Source organism: Anastrepha obliqua, chromosome 1 (assembly GCF_027943255.1).
Source record: "Anastrepha obliqua isolate idAnaObli1 chromosome 1, idAnaObli1_1.0, whole genome shotgun sequence".
Lineage (NCBI taxonomy): Eukaryota > Metazoa > Arthropoda > Insecta > Diptera > Tephritidae > Anastrepha > Anastrepha obliqua.
The window spans coordinates 59,239,785-59,260,165 of record NC_072892.1 but is presented as its reverse complement, the minus strand read 5'-3'; the positions used below and the strand labels follow the sequence as shown (position 1 = coordinate 59,260,165).

The 20,381-nt window shown below is 39.3% G+C and overlaps 3 protein-coding genes across 8 annotated transcripts in view; 1 reads left to right on the top strand and 2 right to left on the bottom strand.

Moving 5' to 3' along the window:
* Window positions 1-12: 12 nt before the first annotated feature.
* On the top strand, window positions 13-19,954 carry LOC129248018 (probable ATP-dependent RNA helicase spindle-E). The gene is made up of 18 exons (XM_054887426.1): window positions 13-352; window positions 429-698; window positions 11,935-12,084; window positions 12,146-12,385; window positions 12,447-12,563; window positions 12,633-12,850; window positions 12,906-13,060; window positions 13,133-13,299; window positions 13,360-13,690; window positions 13,759-13,898; window positions 13,957-14,558; window positions 14,622-14,772; window positions 14,834-15,058; window positions 15,337-15,678; window positions 15,751-16,320; window positions 16,411-16,532; window positions 19,237-19,455; window positions 19,530-19,954. Exons 1-18 carry the CDS (start codon window positions 161-163, stop codon window positions 19,663-19,665), a joined length of 4,347 nt encoding a protein of 1,448 aa, XP_054743401.1. The 5' UTR covers window positions 13-160; the 3' UTR covers window positions 19,666-19,954.
* Window positions 1,069-2,949, bottom strand: LOC129248036 (snRNA-activating protein complex subunit 1). Its single transcript, XM_054887448.1, has 2 exons — window positions 1,789-2,949; window positions 1,069-1,731 (listed from the first exon to the last, which is right to left on the bottom strand). The coding sequence occupies exons 1-2, from the start codon at window positions 2,837-2,839 to the stop codon at window positions 1,568-1,570; spliced, it is 1,215 nt and encodes a 404-aa protein (XP_054743423.1). The 5' UTR covers window positions 2,840-2,949; the 3' UTR covers window positions 1,069-1,567.
* LOC129247982 (uncharacterized) overlaps window positions 19,944-20,381 on the bottom strand; it is a 40,511-nt gene continuing 40,073 nt past the window's right edge. For all 6 annotated transcript variants that reach the window (XM_054887374.1, XM_054887381.1, XM_054887389.1 and 3 more), the window contains exon 20: window positions 19,944-20,306. In XM_054887374.1, coding sequence (XP_054743349.1) covers window positions 20,123-20,306 — 184 coding nt within the window. In that variant the 3' untranslated portion in view covers window positions 19,944-20,122. The remainder of the gene's footprint in view (window positions 20,307-20,381) is intronic.

Below are 20,381 nucleotides of genomic sequence, written 5' to 3'. Positions count from 1 at the left end.
TAAACATAATTGGCAGCACTTTTCAGGGAAATAACGGAGAGAAATATTTACAGAAGAACCTTCTTTTGCGATAATTGTGTAAATTGTAAAATTTTTAGAGGCTTGTTGGCAAACGTACAGTATTTTTTTTTTATAAACTTAATTGTTTATTGCAACGAAAATGAATGAAATAGAAGAATTCTTCAATTTCACGAAAGACTTCAAACGCGAGCCTGCACTTCGTGGTTACATTTCAGGAGACCTCGCCGCAACTGCGGGGAAATTTGATAATGGAAAACCCATTAAACGCGAATATTTTGGTGATCAGTATTCAAAGCCTGTTGCTGAAAAGGAACGGAGGAGAATGCTGGATGCAAGTTTATAGCAATTAAGAGTCAATTAAAGATTGGGCAAATAATGCTATCTGTTTTCTCTTTTTATTATAATAGGAAGATGTTTCGATGGAAGACATTCATTCTTCACGGCAAGGTGCGACTTCGTCTACTTGTATGGATGAACTTGAAGATTTGAGTGAAGAAGAAGATGCTAAGCCAAAAATACTCCGAGTCGACGATGGTGTATACTCCAAATATAATTTCAATCTGAAGCGCGATGAATCGTTGCCTATACATGACAACAAAGATCAAATATTAAATGCCATACGTAAGAATCCTGTTGTAGTGCTTGAGGGTGATACTGGCTGTGGCAAAACAACGCAGGTAAGTTAGAAAATTAAACTACTAGAAATGGTTTCAAGATTACACAAGTGTAAAAAGCTATTGAACTTCTAAAAATTGTATGTTGTAAAGTTTTCTAAAACAAACGAAACGGGGCTACCCATTTAATTTAATTTTTTTAATTTAATTTGTGGATTTATTTGTTTATATAAATAGAAATAGTAAGACCAAGGTCTTTTAATAGTACTTCAACAATATTACATAGATCTGGAATATTTTTAACATACAAGTTTCTTAATCTAAATTTTACACCAGTTCATTTACAAATCAATCCAATATATTTAGCTTAACTATAATAATAAGAAGAAAAGAAGCAGAAGGAAAAGAAAAGAAGGATTTAGAAAAGAAAAAAAACAAAAGTAGTAGAGAGAAATTTAATGCCCTAATTCTTCATAAGGAACATATAACTTGAAAACTGTAGGATTGCATAGCTGAAATAGTGTATTTGGACAGGGTCTCCCTTCCAGCTTTCCAACGGTATCCCTTTTATTCCCCAAAATCGATTGTCCTCACTTTAAAGCCAACTCCAGCTTTCTCACCAGTATCCTTTTTATTCCCCAAAATCGGTAGTCCTCATTTCAAAGTCAACCCGAGTTTTACCCGGGTTACTTGAGTGTATCGTTTTTGTTGTCGAGATACACATGTAAAACCCAGATTTTGTTTTAATATAACCGAGTAACTTTAATCCAAATAGATATATTTCAGATAATCCATAATTTATTTAATTTTCTACATCTTATCTTCTAAAGTCTTTGTTAAATCTTATTTTTCTGTTATTATTATACATACATATGCACATATACATTTATCCGGAAATTTTACAGATTTTACAGGCTATTAATTTGGTGCAATCAATTAGCAGTTGAGTTAGTTGTTTTTTTTGCGGGGATCGTTATAAACTCTTCGGTTAATTCTGCTTGTAATAAATCATTTAATTGTTGTTCAATCGCTTTTTGTTCTTTTCCATGAGGATTTTCCCGCATTTCTTCAGTTTGCTGTTTATTTTCGTGTGAATCTGTTAATTTTACATTTATTATCTCTAATGCGTTATCTTCAATTACTTCGGTTTCACCTGATTCCATTGTTCCCTGCTCTTCTAAGCTGTCTGTAGATTCTTGCTCTTCCAAATCTTCCAACAAATCCGCAGGTAACTCATCAGTGAATACCGTACGAGCTGACATTCGCCTCAATGTTTTATATTTATTTGACTTCTCCTCGTTAACTACTCCGTCGTCATTTTCGTTTGCATCATGAGTGTTACTAAAACCTTTGCGCTTCAAATTCCTCCTTTTATTTTCTATTTGCATTAATTTTTGTTTTTTTACTCCACCCTCCCTATCGTCAATTATAGACTGTATATTATGAAAGCACTGTTCAATGCTCTTGAAAATCGTAGTGCATGGCAGTGATTGTTTATGCATGCCATTTGTGTTAGTTTTAATCAACATTTCTTTCATCTCATTATAACCATCTTCAAGTACTGATAATGCCGGTAGTATACGCCGAGTAGCAGGGAAGTCTTGTAATTGCTGTCCAAGTTCCTTGCCTCTATTTTTGGACCAAAATTCTGTGTTTTCTTTATCAGTAAGTTTATCAAAGTCCACCAAATCTTCCAAACCGACGCAATAGTTTAGGGCGGTAAATCGGAATGCACCCGCTTCTAATAAACGCCAAAATACGTAACGAGCTGCATCCATATCTGCTGTCATGGGCAATGAATCTACGAAGTTTTTTAACACTCGCCAAGTTTCGAGGTTTACTTCAATTTTGATAAAATGCTCCGTAGGCTGCTTGAAGTAAATGGCATATAGTAGATATAAGCAACCGATTTTTCGTAGCATCTTTTCTTCCGTCAAGTGCTGTGCTGTCGTATTTTTTGTGTTATCCTCTGCTGGGACATTTTTGTGATTGTCATATTCCTGATGATAGCACAAGTCACGCTTTGCACAGTGTATGATAGTCGTAGTCGTTTGCATTATTTCTATATATGAAGTTTGCGCAAAGTAAATGTGTTGGAATTGCAGCGCCTTCCATTGTTTACAAAATGAAGGGAAATCGTTATTGCCGGCGTGAACAAACATATCTATTAGTTTCCCGCAGTCTTCGAAGACGGCAGATTCCATGGTTAATCGTTGTTTGCAGGTGCCACAAAAAGTCTACGAAGTGTATTAAAAACAAAGCCGTTTGTGTGCGCATAAAATGTCACAACCTCGGGCAGTGTGGCCCATCGAACCACTTTATTTTTATTTGTGTAATGTGGGGAAATTTCAGATGTTTACGTAGAAAATTGCAATATTTAGAATTAGGGTGGTTTTTTATTATTATATTGTATTATTATTATTATATTATTATTATTATTATATTATTATTATTATTATATTATTATTATTATTATTATATTATTATTATTATTATATTATTATTATTATTATATTATTATTATTATTATATTATTATTATTATTATTATATTATTATTATTATTTATTAGTATTTACAATATTTTACATTACATTTTTTTGCTTAAATACTTTATTTTATATTCTTTGCATTCTCGTTTTTTGCTTCCATCGGTAATGTATTATACAATTTCAAACCTATATAAAACATTGACTTTTGTGTTTTATTGCTTTGATTATACCTAATTCTAAAATTTCTATTATTTATTTATTCTTATTTTTGCACTTTTGCGTATTCAATCCTATCCGTTCAAAATAATGGTGCATTTTTATCTTTGATTTTGTGTACTGTCATAAGTGTGTTTAGTTCAAATCGTTCTTTCATGTTAAGCCACCTTAAAGTCTCTAACATAACCTTTATTTATGTGTATCTAATACATTTTAATATGTGCATGCCCTTTTCATTAAATTTAAGCTGGGCCATCTTTGAGATATATGCATATATTATATTATCAAGTAATTAAATCCGAAGCACGATATTCTTTGTATTTTTCAATATAATCCTCAATAATGTTTTGAAAATAAATTACAAACCATCATCAAAGCAAATTCTTACGCCTTAGAAATACTCAGCTTGCTTTGACAATCTGAAAACGAAAAGCGAAAACAAAATACATGTGAGATTTGTTTTTGCATTTTGCTCTTAAGCTTTTATAAAATGTTGACATATAACTAGATTATCTACTTTTCCGAGCTTAACTCCCAATTCCTAAATAAAAAGCGAGATTACCCATACAAAATTTTCTCTTGAAATCCGAGATTATAAAATAATCTGAGATTATAAATATACTTTCTGCTGTGCAACCCTGTGTTATCGAGAATTATAGTTACTAAAGAGAAACGTAGAAGTAAAAACTAAATAAAATAATTACCGGCAAAGAAAAGAGGTGTGTATACATAATTCTAATACAATTTTTGTTAGATATTATTAATTAAGCATTCAGATAATAGAAAAAAGCCTGTGTCCATAGACGCTTTAACCTGTTATTGTTTATTATAAAATATAATAATTGACGCGTACACCCTTTTTAAGTGTTTGGCCGAGCTCCTCCTATTTGTGGTGTGCGTCTTGATGTTGTCCCACAAATGGAGGAACCTACAGTTTCAAGCCGATTCGAACGGCAGATATTTTTATGAGGAGCTTTTTCATGGCAAAAATACACTCGGAGGTTTGCCATTGTCTGCCGAGGGGCGACCGCTATTAGAAAAATGTTTTTTCTTAATTTTGGTATTTCACCGAGGTTCGAACCTACAATGTATTACTAGCAGCAAATTGCACAATTAAATTAATTATTGCTTCTACTTACTGTTATATTCTTCAATCAAAAACAATAAAATATTCCACCAAACCAATATCTATTAAGAAAAACCTTTACAGCTGATTGTTAATTTTGCTCCGCTAATCCGCCAAGGATGTTTTTTGTATTCCAATTTCTTACTAAGTTTAATCCTTTGTCCATTTGCATGTTTTTAGATGTATTTTGTTTTAACATTTTTTCTTTGCGAACTGTTAAAACAAAACAGTTAAGTCCTGCCCAAGCCACATTAAACAGGTAGTCGCAGTAGAACAAAAACAAGAGCAATGCATTTTGTTTCTTCAGCAGCAACATGTATGGGGAATGTTTATGCTCCTACAACAACAATAAAATCAAAGTTGCAACTCTAGTGCTACGTGTACAACGTCTTTAATGTGCATGTGCATTGAAACCTACCGAATTATATGCAACGTAGGATTCAAGGGAAATTTTGTTCACTTGTTAACTACTGGTTGGTGAGCCGAAATCACTTTATGTTAAAGCAACAATAATTATTACACTGTACAAAATAATATTGGAAGTCTCGTCGTATTATCTGTAGTTTAGTTTCAGTAACGATTGAAGGTGTCGAAAAACAAGGAAATTCGATCCATTACTTACCACTAAGGCCAAAGTGAAAAGTCAGAGCAGGTGTGCTGTTTATAGACCCAATACAATATTGAATGCAACAGCAAGTCTTGAGAGCACTTATTCCCATGGCAGCCGGTTCTACGTTACCGGAATGACTCGGGGTTTTCCCGACCAAGGGCTGCCGCCCCAATATACTAGCCCTGTCTAGTGAACCGTATATCACCCCACCCCTTACGTCACAGGAGCAAATCCTCGCAGCAATCCTGCTCCAAATGCTTCTCCTCAGGGTTGGAATCGAATCCAACCCTGGGCCAGAAATATTCTATTGCTGCGTCTGCCACAAACGGCTTCACCCGAACTCCACCTCAGTTAGGTGTAACAAGTGCAACGAGTGGAGCCACCTTAAGACCTGTTCAGGCCTTAAGTCACACAGGGAGTGGTCCACACGGTATGTGGCCACGTGTTGCTCCCGCCAGCAGGCGTCTGATGCTTCCACGGCTACTATTCCCCCTGATAGGCCGGCACTACCAACCGCCACCACAACCCACACCTCCACGGTGAAGAGCCTAGCGGAGCAACACAATTCCCCCTCAACCCCTCCCCTTCCTTCCTGCTCCAACCCCAGTGCGGGGACAAACCAGCAGCTCCTGGTCCCCCGCACAGTCTGTTCCGTGTGTCAGGCCGTAATACCTCGGAATCTGGTATCAGTCCAATGCAATTCTTGCAATGGCTGGTGCCATTTTCGGAGATGTTCCGGCCTGCACACTACCCGTGAGTGGACAACTGCCTACGTTGCCCCCTGCTGCAGAGCTCTGCACCCACTACCGCCCCCGGAGGCGCGGCCGCCCACCACCATCAGGCCGTAACAACCACAGTGGATTGCGTAGCAGGTCCAACGTAGACAACCCCACGCGTCCCTCACCCCCCGAGTTACACAGACTTTACCGAGAAGCTTCAAGCTTCTACAATTTAACTGCAACGGACTCACGAGGAAGGTCGACGAGATAGTTGACTTTATGAGCCGGCACAGTATTAAAATAGCTGCGGTCCAAGAAACCAAGCTGCACGCTAGGCCATTTCTGATCACCAGGGATGGCTGTAACGTGCACAGACACGATCGCGAGGGAGACAATGAAGGTAGCCTACCGTTTATAGTCCACCACACAGTGCAGTATCGTCTCATCGATGAAGGAATCGACCGCAGGGACAGCACCTTAGAATGTCAAGGCATAGCTGTCCGGACAGGCGATTCCGAGCTCGAAATATTTAACGTATATATACCCCCTGTCACCTGCTGCCCGGCAGGATATCGCCCTGATATAGGTGCGCTCATCAGAAGTGAAAACCGATTGGTAGTAGGTGACGCCAATGCGCATCACGATCTTTGGCATTCAAGCCTGCCAAATGATCGTAGGGGACAGCAACTGGCAGAGCAGATAGACGATTCGACATTCAGCACTGTGAACGACGACGCCCCCACCAGGGTAGTGGGCAATTGCAGCAGCTCGCCCGACCTAACAATAGCTAGCGCGGGTCTGATAAATGGCATAACATGGCAACCTATGCTATCGCTTGCATCAGACCACTTGCCCATTATCGTCTCGATTGAGAGACCTGCCGACTTTGTTTCCGCGAATCACCGGTCATACATAAACTTTAACAAAGCTCATTGGACCGGCTTCACGGAATTTACCGAGGACACCTTCGCCGCTCTTCCCATCCCCACTGAAGTGCGCGTAGGCGAACGCGCATTCCGCAAGGTGCTCACAGCTGCTGCGGCTCGCTTCATTCCAGCTGGAAGTTTTAAGGACATTCGTCCCCATTTCCCAGCCGAAGCAGCCAGCTTAGCAAACGAGCGTGAACACCTACACCAGGCCGATCCCGGGGATCGCCGCATACGGGATCTCAATTTGGGGATCGGCAACTGGTAAATCAACATAAGCGGACCAAATGGGTTGAGCACCTGAAGACCTGTAACCTCACCTCTGGGGTGAGTAAGCTCTGGTCCACCGTTAGGCCTCTGTCGAACCCGACGAAGCACAACGACAAGGTGGCTATCGCCTTCAACGGTTGCACTTCGTCGGACCCGAAGTGATGCGCGAGCTATTTTAGCCGGCTTTTTATACTGCATCATCCGGTCGACAGAACCAAACGTCGTGCTACCAGAGGGCTGCACAAACTGACGAACGACAGTGCGCCACTTACTTTTTCCGGTGATGAGGTTCAGGGGGCCATCAACAAATCAAAATCATCAAAAGCCATTGGCTCTGACAGATTAAACGCGCTGATGCTGAAGCATCTGGAACCTCTGGGAGTAGGATTCCTCACATGGGTCTTCAATCTGTCCCTGGCCACTCTCATCATCCCTGACAAGTGGAAAACAGGGAGAGTTGTCCCACTACTGAAACCTGGGAAACCCGCCAACCAAGGGGAATCTTATCGGCCGATAACTCTCCTTTCCCCAGTAGTGAAGACACTTGAAGCCCTCCTACTCCCACTCTTCACGAAACACCTGCCCCCCAGCCCCTCATCAGCACGGATTCCGACGAGTGCATAGCACCACCACTGCCCTCACCGCCATAAACGCTCAGATAAACCGCGGGCTTAACCAAAACCGCCCCTGCGAGAGGACTGTCCTAGTAGCGTTGGACCTGAAGAAGGCTTTCGATACAGTCAGCCATCCCACGCTACTAGATGATATTTATCAGTCGACACTCCCGCCAGGGCTGAAGAGGTGGCCCGCAAACTACCTGAGCGGTGGGCACTCGTCAGTGATTTTTCGAGATCAAACATCAAAGCAGAGGAAGATTAAGCAAGGTTTACCGCAGGGTGGTGTCCTTTCTCCCTTGCTGTTCAACTTCTACATCTTGAAGCTCCCCCAACCACCAGCGGGAGTTTCCCTGATCTCATACGCTGACGACTGCACGATAATGGCGTCGGGCAATGACATTGATGGCCTGTGTTCCAAAGTGAACAACTACCTCACCGACCTTTTTCGCTTTTTCACTGCGAGGAATCTCCAACTTTCCCCCACCAAGTCCACGGCGACCCTCTTTACCACCTGGACAAAGGAGGTCAAGCTGTCCCTTAAGGTAAAAGTCGACGACACACCAATTCCGGCGGTAAACAACCCCAAAATTTTGGGCGTAACCTTTGACAGCTTGCTCTCCTTCTCTGCGCACACAATCGCAATTGCCACTAAAGTCCAAAATCGCAACAAGGTCCTCAAATCGCTTGCCGGCAGCACTTGGGGCAAAGACAAAGAACTGTTGCTTTCGACATTCAAGGCAATTGGTCGACCGGTTCTGAACTATGCTGCGCCTGTCTGGTCGCCTGGTACTAGTGATTCGCAGTGGATAAAGCTTCAGACATGTCAGAATACCGCCATTCGGACAGCGACCGGGTGCCTCCTGATGTCACCCATACAACACCTGCACAACGAGGCACAAATGCTCCCAGTCGCGGAGCACAACAAATTGCTCAGCAAGCAGTTCCTGCTGGGGTGTTACCGCAGGTTTCCCAGGCACGTCAGGAGACACCTCCTCGACTACGCTGACGAACTCCAGGACAAAACTGACCGAGACCTACTGGACCGGACAGTATTCAGACAGTCAATAAACTACATTCACCGGGAGACCGTCACCACCTTTATGAACTCCCGTCCCGTGAATGCCGTAATCGGAGTCCAACCACCACCTATTGCAGACGAAGAGCTCCAGCTTCCCCGTGGACTCGTGTAACACTGGCACAACTACGTTCTGGATACTGTAGCAAGTTCAACTCCTACATATCCAGAATCGACCCCGACATTCCAAACACATGTCCGGCATGTGAAGGTACCCCGCACGACACTAACCACCTCTTCACATGCCTCCTAAAACCAACTCATCTAACACCCCTCTTCCTCTGTACTCAACCTGTCGAAACAGCATGTTTCCTGGGCCTACCCCTAGATGAGCTAGACGAAGATGATCGGTGATATGCCTTGCACTGACAGGGCTACCATTACTGTTAAAACAACAACAACAACAGCACTTATTATCTCATTGTTCCGAAATTGAAGATTAGTCAGAAAACTGTTATGAAAGGTGCCCATCTTCCTATACCTACAACTTTTTACCATATACTATTTTTGAGATCGTGGCCGAATGGGTTGGTGCGTTACTACCATTCGGAATTCACAGAGAGCACGTAGTTTCGAACCTCGGTGAAATACCAAAATTAAGAAAAACATTTTTCTAATAGCGGTCGCCCCTCGGCAGACAATGGCAAACCTCCGAGTGTATTTTTGCCATGAAAAAGCTCCTCATAAAAATATTTGCCGTTCGGAGTCGGCTTGAAACTGTAGGCCCCTCCATTTGTGGAACAACCAATTATATATATATATATTTGAGATCGTGCCAAGTTTCAGTTCCCTAGTTTAATTGGTTTTAGAGATATATTGGTTATCACATTTTGGTCCATATGTCAAATGCTCTATATTAACGTCCTCGAGATTAAACCTTCTAAAGGAAGTTATTTAGTTCAAATCGATGTAGGTTTCAAAAAAGGGGTTTAAATATTTTGGTGCGGTGTATTTATAACACATGGGCTGAAAAGTCTCGGGCCGAACAAAGAAAACCGTTTTTTTTTGTGCTAAAAATTAGCTTTATTCATCAACATAATTTCCATCAAGAACAATGCAATCTTTCCAGCGCCGCTCTAAAATTTCAATACCACGTTTCCACGACAGTCGGTTCTACGTTACCGAAACGACCCGGATTTATATCCGGCCAAGGACTGCCACTCCAGCAGCATTCCCCGTATGTAAGCTCCCCATGTTTATGCTGCTACAACAACAACATTTCGATACCACTTTTGTAGCAGGATTTACTACTGTGTCCAAAAAATAAGGTGTCATTTGATTTTAAACTGCGCGCTTTGAAGGATTAGGAGAATTCTTTTTTTTTTTAGGTTGGTAGTACTGTGAGTGACATCTATGTCAAATTTCATGTGAAATATTCATTTACTGTTTGAGATACGCGTCGTTTTGTGAGCTGCTAAAAGTGAGTTTCTCGTTTTTTGCAATGTCGAAATTTGTTGAGCAAAGAATTTGCATTAAATTTTGTTTGCGGAATCAATTTTCGGATACGTTGAGGATGGTGCAGAAAGCCTTTGGTGATGAGGCTATGTCTAAAAAAAATGTTTACAAGTGGTATAGTGAGTTCCAAGCCGGTCGTGAACGTGTCGAAGACGAAGAGCGTCCTGGGCGACCATCAACCTCAACTGACGAAGCTCACGTCCAACAAATCAAAGATTTGGTGTTGAAAAACCGTCGATTAACGATTAGAGACCTTGCTGATGATGTTGGCATATCGAAAGGCTCAGTCAATACCATTTTGAAGGATGTTTTGGGCCTCAAGCGCGTCAAATCTCGACTGGTACCGAAAACATTGAATTTTTTGGACTCGTAATTCGTGATCATTTCATCAAAAACTCAACCCATATCGTTCCGCAACCACCGTATTCACCTGATCTGGCACCGTGCGACTTCTGGCTGTTCAGCAGGCTCAAAAGACCGCTCCGGGGACACCGTTTTGACACGATAGAGGAGATTCAAGCCGCAACGAAGACGGAACTGAAGGCCATCCCGGAAAGTGACTACAACCAGTGTTTCGAAAATTGGAAAAAACGTTGGCATAAGTGCATTGTGTCGGGAGGGGATTACTTTGAAGGGGATGAAATTGATTTGGAAGAATAAATAAAGAATTTTCAAAATAAATACAATGTCACCTTATTTTTTGGACACAGTAGTATCTGCGAACAGACAGTAGTCGCTGGCGAATACGGTGGATGTGGCAGCATTTCGAAGTTCAATTCATGTAGATGTGCCATTGTTTTGATTGATTTGTGACAAGGTGCGTTATCTAGAAAGTGTGCAAACGCGGCACCCACTCTGAACAGAGCTTCGCTTTAACGGCATTTTTAAAGCACGAAATTCTTTTTGATCCATTGTTTTGAAAATAACAAAAGTAGCGTCACCTTAACACTTATTTCAACTCACGAAACAATAAATAGAATATCATGAAATTTTTGCTGTCTTTTTAAGGTTAGTACAGACCGAGAACGAGGTGAATGCAATAAAACTAGTGTCATCTATGGTATGCATTAGGCACGGGACTTTTCAGCCCAAGTGTTATAATGATGTTAATTTCATTGTCGAAATAAAGCGAAAAAATTTTGAGAATTTCTTATTTCACAAAACATAGTTTGCAGCGAGTTGCGCCTGTGGGTGCGCTAACATATTCCCGAGCTATAAAATAAAATAAATAAAAAATCCTTAACAAAACATTTTTCAGGCTCTCTTGTCGTTTCGACAGGTTGCGTCCAGAGGGAGACGGGTGTTATATGAGTTGGTTTTAGGGGGCATGTGAAAAGGTTAATGTCATGTCGGTGTGCCTTAACATGCTGGACATATGTTATATATATGGATATGTCGGGGTCGATTCTAGATAAGTAGGAGTTTTACCTGCTTTACGCGGGGTTATCGGGGTAGCTAGAGCTCTTCGACTGTTATGGGTGATGGTTGGGCACCGATAACGGCATTCGGAGATAGGGAGCTTAAGAAGGTGGTAAGTGTCTCCCGTTCCTGGAGTTTATAGTCTGTCTGTACACTGTCCGGTCCAGTAATTGTCGATCTGTTTTGGCCTGTATCTCGTCATCTCGTAATTGTAGAGGTGCTCCCGCTGGCCTCTCTATCTTCGGTCTGCCAATCTCTTTAAGTTAATTTTAGATAGAAATGAAGTATTAGTTTTGAGCTGTGGGAGTCATTCTTCCATATTTTATAGCGCTTATTTTTCCACATAATAAATTTCGATAATAATCTAATTTGCAGGTGCCTCAATATATACTTGACGAGGCCTATGAGAATCGAGACTACTGCAAAATTGTCTGCACACAACCACGCCGTATTGCGGCAATATCAATTGCTAGACGCGTCTGCCAAGAAAGAAAATGGGAAGAAGGTTCTGTGGTCGGTTTTCAGGTAAGCTGGTGGTAATCAATTCACTTAAAAACAATTTCTAATTGCTTTGTTTATTTTATAGGTTGGCCTGCATGCCAATATTAGCGAAGATACACGCTTGATTTACTGCACGACTGGTGTGCTGCTACAGAAACTGATTAAAGAAAAATCACTCAAACAATTCACACATATAATTCTTGATGAGGTGCACGAACGTGATCAGGAAATGGATTTCCTACTTATAGTTATAAGAAAGTTGCTAACTACAAATTCACGTGATGTAAAAATCGTACTAATGTCAGCCACCATTAATGCAGGAGAGGTAGAAGTGTTGAGAGTATTTTTGTGTTTATTTAAGAATTAAATATACGATTTTATTCTAGTTCTCCGACTACTTTACTATACGTCGCAAACCAGCGCCAGTGCTGCGTGTGGACTCGCGTCGACTTTTTCAAGTACGCGAATTCTACTTATCCGATTTGGGCCGTATAAATAGTGCAGTAAGTGCCAAGTATTTCGTTTATATTGTAAATTGATAAATTGATTTTCTATGTTTTATTATTTTGTAGAACATCGACGTAGACATTTCTGATCCTGGCATCTCTAAAGAAATGTTTAATATCGCACTTAAATTGATTATTGTTATAGACAATATAGAAAAACAGGAAGCCGCTGTGGCAATAGATAATGGCCCTTTACAGCAAACTTCGATACTCATCTTTTTGCCGGGTATCAACGAAATTGAACAAATGTCCAGCAAGTTAAAATTACTAAGCGAATCTGATGAGTACGAATGGATGAGTTCATTACATTAAGCAGAAATAATTGATTTATCGTTACAGCAACAATGTAAAACTCTATCCTATACGTTTACATTCTTTAATCTCGCCGGATGAACAGAACAAAGTATTTAACAACCCACCTGGGGGATTTCGAAAAGTAATATTGTCTACAAATATTGCAGAGAGTTCTATCACCGTGCCCGATGTTAAATATGGTCGGTGAAAGAAATAAAAGCTAGTTTTCATTGAAAATTGAAAACATTGACATTTGTACTTTCTATTTACAGTCATTGATTTTTGTTTGACGAAATCGCTAATTACTGATACTGCAACAAATTTCTCTTCACTGCAATTGCATTGGGCGTCGCGCGCAAATTGCCGTCAACGTGCCGGCCGTGCAGGTCGTGTCATGAATGGCCGCGTCTATCGTATGGTCTCAAAGAATTTTTATGATGTATGCCAAGAAAACACTCGGTCAACTAATTTCTTTTTAATAACTATTCGATAATTTCAGCATTACATGGAAGAGTTTAGCACCGCGGAAATGCTGCGTTGTCCGCTGGAGAATGCTGTGCTGAAAGCCAAACTGCTCGATATGGGTCCACCGCCTGATATACTCGGCTTGGCAATGACACCGCCAAATCTTTCCGATATACACAACACCATATTGACGCTGAAGGAGGTGGGCGCACTTTTCACAACTGTCAATGGCGTTTACTCAATACAAGATGGTGATTTGACCTTTATGGGGCGTGTGATGGCCGGCATGCCATTGGATATACGTTTAACACGTCTCATATTGCTGGGCTATATCTTTAGTGCTCTGGATGAGACGATTATAATAGGTAGATTTCTAATTGTAATATTTCGCACTTTCTTCTTTGCTAATGTATGCTGATAATTTTTTGTTTAGCTGCCGGCTTAAGCGTGCGTTCAATTTTCAAGTCGAGCGTCGATCGTCGTGGTCAGGGTGAAGCAGATGCATATATACAAAAACTTGTCTGGGCAGATGGTTCTGGGTCTGATTTATTTGCCATTTTGAGTGCTTATCGCGTAAGTTTAGAACACTGTAATATTTCATATACCACATCTAACCTCTTGATTGTTTCAGGTTTGGAGTTCAATGCGCGAACAACAAAATATCCACGAGGAAGGACCCGAATACAATTGGGCCAAACGTTTCTTCATTAATTTGCGATCAATGAAGGAGATGCATTTGTTGGTTACAGAGTTGCGTAGCCGTCTAAAATCCTATGGCATACGTGAACAACAGGCTTATCAACGCGTTTGTTGGATTGATCGGGAGATGACAATTATATTGAAAATAATCATAGCTGGCGCATTTTATCCCAATTATTTCACACGTTCCAATTTGAATGACACGGAGCGTGAACGTGGCATTTATCACACACTTTGTGGCAATGATCCTTGCAACACAGTCTACTTTACTGGTTTCAATACACGTCACATTGGTCAGCTGTATGCGGGCTCAATTAAAGATCTGTTTCGTGCTGTGCGCATACATCCTAAAAATATCGAGGTACGTTTTCAACCGGGCGCCGAGCGTGTGTTTGTCACATTCAAAAATGATCGGGATGACGATTCTGAAGGTGGAGCCTATAGGCTGGTTGTCCCAGGACGTGTATGTCCTGAGGTATACAAGGCCGTGCGCATGCGTATGCTCGGCATGCGCACCACCATGCGTGTTATGGAGTAAGTGTTTGCCATTTAATGGAACTTTTTTGATAGAATTTTGTATAATCTATTTCTTTTAAGCCCACGCAACGAGGTGAAATATGCGGAGGAGCGCCATATTGGCAGGATGGTTGAAGGCATTTGGCAGCCGACTAAGAAACAAATAAAAAATCCCGAGTTGATTGTATTGCCATCGGTTTTCCAGAAAATGATACGTGGCTACATTACACATGTGAGAAGCTCTTGCTTATTGTTATGTATTTTATATACAAAAAATATATATTTCCTTTCAGATTGAAAGTTGCAGGAAATTTTATTTCCAACCGCTATCTGAAATGGAGCGCCTACGCGAAATTAATGCCTTGTTAAATAACCCAGAAGACCTGGAGTGTGGTCGTTTCAGAAACCCTGCGGCCATATCTAAAGGCATGATGGTGGCGGCACCGTTTGAAAATAAATATCATCGCGCCACAGTCTTGAAAGTGTTGACTGCGGCTCGGCAGCATTGTCAGTTTAAGGTATTTGATATTATACATTTTTAATGTTTGACTTTTCCATTCAAAATCCAGATTTTTGTAGAAACATTTAATATTAAATTGAATGGTTTTTGGTATAAATATTGCGTTAAATTTAGCAATTTTATGCTAAAAAAGTCCAAAGTGTTGGGCTGATTTGAATTTTGTAATGTTTGTAAATGATTTTCTTACTGATGCAAGCTGGTCTTCAAAGAAAATCCGTTTTTTTTTTTCATAAAATTCATATATCCTTTTTTTTATCCAAACAATTAACTTCTTAGGTATTCTTCGTCGACTATGGTAACACTGATGTTATAGATTTCGAACAATTGCGCCGTTTGCCCTATCGCTGTGAGTCCCTCGTTGACATACCGCCACGTATGTTTGAGTGCCGCTTAGTTATGGTGGAGCCATCATCGGTGAAGTCGCCAAGCGGAAAATGGCCCGAGGAGGCTATGGAATTTATGCAGCAGACAGCCGATGCTGGTGTAGTCGAAATAGAAGTTTACTCCGTGGTTGCCGGTGTTTCGAATGTCATTATAAAAACCGCCACAGGCACGCTGAATGACATACTGGTGGAGAAGGGACTTGCACACAAGTCAGATGAGAATTACATGTCCAAGGTTCACTATTATTTGTGATATTCATTTTGTGAAATATTTTAATTTTCATATTTTATACCCGCTAATTTACAGGCCGATCATGATTTTCGTTTGCGTAAACAATCAGTTGCTACACGTTTCCTAGATGAAGACCATTCCAAACAAAATGAAGAGTATATGCGTTCAATACAACAAGAAACCGACTTGGAAGTCGATCCACCACCACGCGAGTATTGCACCAAAGCTATTAATTTGCGCGGTCCATATAGTGCGCTAGAAACAAAGATTTGTTCAGCTGTCCGCATAGGTACCTGGAAGAGTGTGAATGTCGAACGTGACTCTGTGAATTCGGTGTTGATCGATACAGATCCGCAAGATGTGCATGAGCGTCTCATTGTCGCGGCGAGTATAACGGAAGCTCAAAGTGCGGAAACGCTTACTGCTCGCTCTACTACGTTAATGCCAAATATACACGGTTTTGGTGCGTTAATGACGCTGCTCTTCTGTCCTACTATGCAGATAAAACGGAATAGTAATAAGACCAAATATGTTACGGTACTTGCGGGATTGGGTTACAACGAAGAAACATATAAGCCACTCTATGAGGAGCATGATATCGTGCTAAATTTGGATTCAGAAATTTTGAAGGATGATATAGAATTGGTGAGATGTTAAAAATTTCAAAAATATAAATTCTAAAATGTACCTAAAAAATTTTAAAATTATACAAATGGAATTGCCTTTTTTACTTAGATCAATCAGCTACGATATTGCATGGACACAATGTTGTATACCGATCCAGGTTGTGAGACTTTACCGATATTGCCAAATACGCGCGCAGATTTGTCAGCCAAAATTAAAAACTTAATTATAAGGTAAGCAACTTAAATTGTGTTATTTTTTATTTTTTTATACTTTTTTTTGTATTTATCTAAATATAAAGGGTTTTTCAATTGGCGCGGGTCGATTTTGGCGCCCTGTGGCAGCCATTTTGTTTTGGTGACATCTGTCAAATCTTTTGTTTATTATTCAGTTGTTTATGCCAAATCATCATGGCAAGTTACACGATTGAACAGCACGTTCAAATAATAAAACTTTATTATCAAAATGAGTGTTCATTAACGCAAAAGTTGCGCGCATTGCGCCCATTTTTCGGTAGACGTGGTGGCCCTTCCAATTTCTTATGGCCCATATTGAACCATATGGACCTAGACGACATGTGGTTCCAGCAGGACGGCGCTACATGCCACACAGCAAACGCCATTTTATTCCATTTCAACATCTACCCGTCCTTATTGAAAAACCCTTTATTTGTTTTTAGTATATTCGAGTTATTATATTTGTTTTAAATTTATTTAATTATATTTGAATTGTTAGATTGGGGAATAAGTTCGTAGCGTTTTACCGAAGACTTTTATTCAAACAAAAAACAATAATTATATCAGAAAGTTCATCAATCATATATCCGCTGTTGCTGTTTAAAACATCTCTCCAACTCTCGACTAAAGAATTTAATGAGCCAGTTTCTAAGGACCTCTTTGTTATCGAAGGTAACATATGGTTCATATGGTTTTACAGGGAGCGGAAAAGATGGTAATCGGTCGGTGCAAGGTCCGGAGAATATGGCGGATGCTGAAGGACCTCTCATTCGAGCACTTGGAATGCGGCTTTGACGACTTGTGCAAGATGGGGCCTGGCGTTATCGTGAAGGAGTATGGTTTAATCATGTCGGTCAGGTCTTTTCAGTCGAATAGCTGCATTCAAGCGGTGTATCTGGGCAATGTAGAGCTCCTTGTCGACCGTGGTATTCTTTTCGAGTATTTCCCCAGTGCACCATGTCCTCCCAGTCTCACCAAAGGCATATCATGATCTTCATTGGATGAAGATCCGTCTTGATTCTCGCCTTTGGCGTATCTCCTGGAACCACCCACTCCTTTTTCCCGTTACGATTCGGTACAAAAAATGCTGTTTATGACCGCGTGTTGCTTGATGGCGGGCAAGATGCTGAGTGCAATTTGAAGGTGACTTTCTTTGCTTTTTTCGTTGAGCTCGTGAGGCACCGAGGCTCCCAATTTTTCAGTAAATCACATTGAACGAAGGTGATTTAGAACCGTTTTATGATCACAGTTTATTTTCTCCCAATTAACAACTGGTTTGGTGACTGTTCTCCTTCAAAATTGACTTGAGACGTTCTTTATCGGAAGAAGGCCTTCCGCTGCGGGACGTGTCATCAACATCAAAGTCATTATTTTTGAACTTTGCAAGTCACTTTCGTTCTGTAGACTCGCCTATAACACCTTCTCCACACAGGTGTCGCAGGTGTCGAAAATGTTGATTTTTGCCTCCTCGATACCCCATTTCTAAGCCTCAAAACTAATAAAAAATTAAATAACTGAGAAATACAATTAACATAGTTTTGTAAAGCAGAAAGAGTTCTATCGAATGAATACTTACCTATGCCAAGCAAACCAAATGCCAGACAATATATGAAACCGCTATGAACCTATTCCCCAATCCAATAATATATTTTTTTACGCGGTTTAGTTGTATTTATTTTTATATATTTGAATAATTATTTTTTTTCTATTAGCTGTTGCCCCTCGGCAGGCAATGACAAACCTCCAAGTGTATTTCTGCCATGAAAAAGCTCCTCATAAAAACCATTTGCCGTTCGGAGTCGGCTTAAAACTGTTGGTCCCTCCATTTGTGTGAGCAAATCAAAACGCATACCACAAATAGGAGGAGGAGCTCGGCCAAATATCTAACAGAAGTGAACGCGCCAATTATTTATTTATATTTGAATTATGCAATATTCTCTTTTTGTTGTTTTGCTTAAAAAATCGAAAGTTGTTTCTCATACACCAGACTTGGTTACGACGGGCATGAACGTGAAATCACTTACCATTTATCTTTTATCATTTATCATTTATCATTTATCATTTATCATTTATCATTTATCATTTATCATTTATCATTTATCATTTATCATTTATCATTTATCATTTATCATTTATCATTTATCATTTATCATTTATCATTTATCATTTATCATTTATCATTTATCATTTATCATTTATCATTTATCATTTATCATTTATCATTTATCATTTATCATTTATCATTTATCATTTATCATTTATCATTTATCATTTATCATTTATCATTTATCATTTATCATTTATCATTTATCATTTATCATTTATCATTTATCATTTATCATTTATCATTTATCATTTATCATTTATCATTTATCATTTATCATTTATCATTTATCATTTATCATTTATCATTTATCATTTATCATTTATCATTTATCATTTATCATTTATCATTTATCATTTATCATTTATCATTTATCATTTATCATTTATCACTTATCACTTATCACTTATCATTTATCATTTATCGTTCTTCATTTCACTTCTTAATTTATTTTAATTTTTATAACCGTAAACTTGTGTCTAGGGGTATCATAATTTTTTTACTGTTCTTTAATTTGCTTTCCCTTTTTATATATCATGTTTTTTCTACTTTTATATATTTTAATTTAATAATTTTCTGTGTTTCATTTTCCAACAGACTCTTAAATAAAAATCGCAAATATATTGAGACCCACGTAGATAGCCTCGACAATGTCTGGCAACGTTACGATCCGGAAGAAGTGATCGAGACAGAACCCATCTATGGTAAACGTTCAATATTTCCCTTACACGCTGCACTCAAGTTGTACGATGAGAAATTCGATCGCATACACGCTTTGGGTGTACACTGTCAGGAGCTGCATCGTTTGCGTCAATTGTAAGTAAATTTATAATACAATAACCTTAATTGCATTAAATTTTGTTAATTTTTAATGTTGTTGCAATTTTTAGTGATGGCTCCATTCAACCGATCACTTGTCAGCTATGTAATCAATCACTGGAGAATATCGTACAACTACGCATACATTTGCTCTCACAGTTGCATCGTGATCGCGAATATCAGATACGTTTCAAAATGCCACGTTAAATGGCATAGCTTTTAATTTAGAATTTGCAAAGACTTTAATTTGCAATTACTGTAACTTTTAACGAAGTTTATGATCTTTAAAAATTGAATTGTATGTTTTAGTTTTGTTTTCTATGAAGAAAATATCCACAAATTTTCTAGATGTACGACCTTTCTTTATGTAAATTAAATGGACAGAGAATTCTCAAATTTTCAAGATTTATGACACTTTTTTATGTAAATTGTACACCCCTCGAATTAATTGAAAAGGCTTTTATGTTTCATTAAATAACACAGAATTGTCATTAGATCTCAGTTGATTTTATTGTATCTCCTCATTAATTTGTGTTTCAATTTTTACGCTATGAATAAAAGTGCAATTCTACAATCATATATGCATATGCAGTTATACGTAGGATAGTGGATAGTGCAGCTGCATTCGCCTGCTTGCTATCCGCGCTACCGGACTTATAACTTCTTAATTCTGCATGCAGAGCGTGTAATTTTGCATTGTATTTAATGGTTTGCTGCAGAGACCACACATTTTGCTCTTGTAGAGGCCGTAAATTTCGAAATTCAGCACATTGGATAAGTCGAATTGTATGTTCGAGTGCATTTGCGCATTATCAACGATTAAAATATTATGTTCGGTTAATTCCACGCTGTAATATTTCATATAAGTAAAAATAGTTAAAATATCGAATCAATCATTTGTGTAAATGTTGGTTGTTATACTC

Coding starts and splice junctions, on each gene's coding strand:
- LOC129248036 (XM_054887448.1), bottom strand. CDS start 2,839: ATGGAATCTGCCGTCTTCGAAGACTGCGGGAAACTAATAGATATGTTT. Junction 1,732..1,788: donor GCAGGGAACAATGGAATCAG/GTGAAACCGAAG, acceptor TAAAATTAACAG/ATTCACACGAAAATAAACAG.
- LOC129248018 (XM_054887426.1), top strand. CDS start 161: ATGAATGAAATAGAAGAATTCTTCAATTTCACGAAAGACTTCAAACGC. Junction 12,085..12,145: donor GTTCTGTGGTCGGTTTTCAG/GTAAGCTGGTGG, acceptor TTTATTTTATAG/GTTGGCCTGCATGCCAATAT. Junction 15,679..15,750: donor ATGAGAATTACATGTCCAAG/GTTCACTATTAT, acceptor GCTAATTTACAG/GCCGATCATGATTTTCGTTT.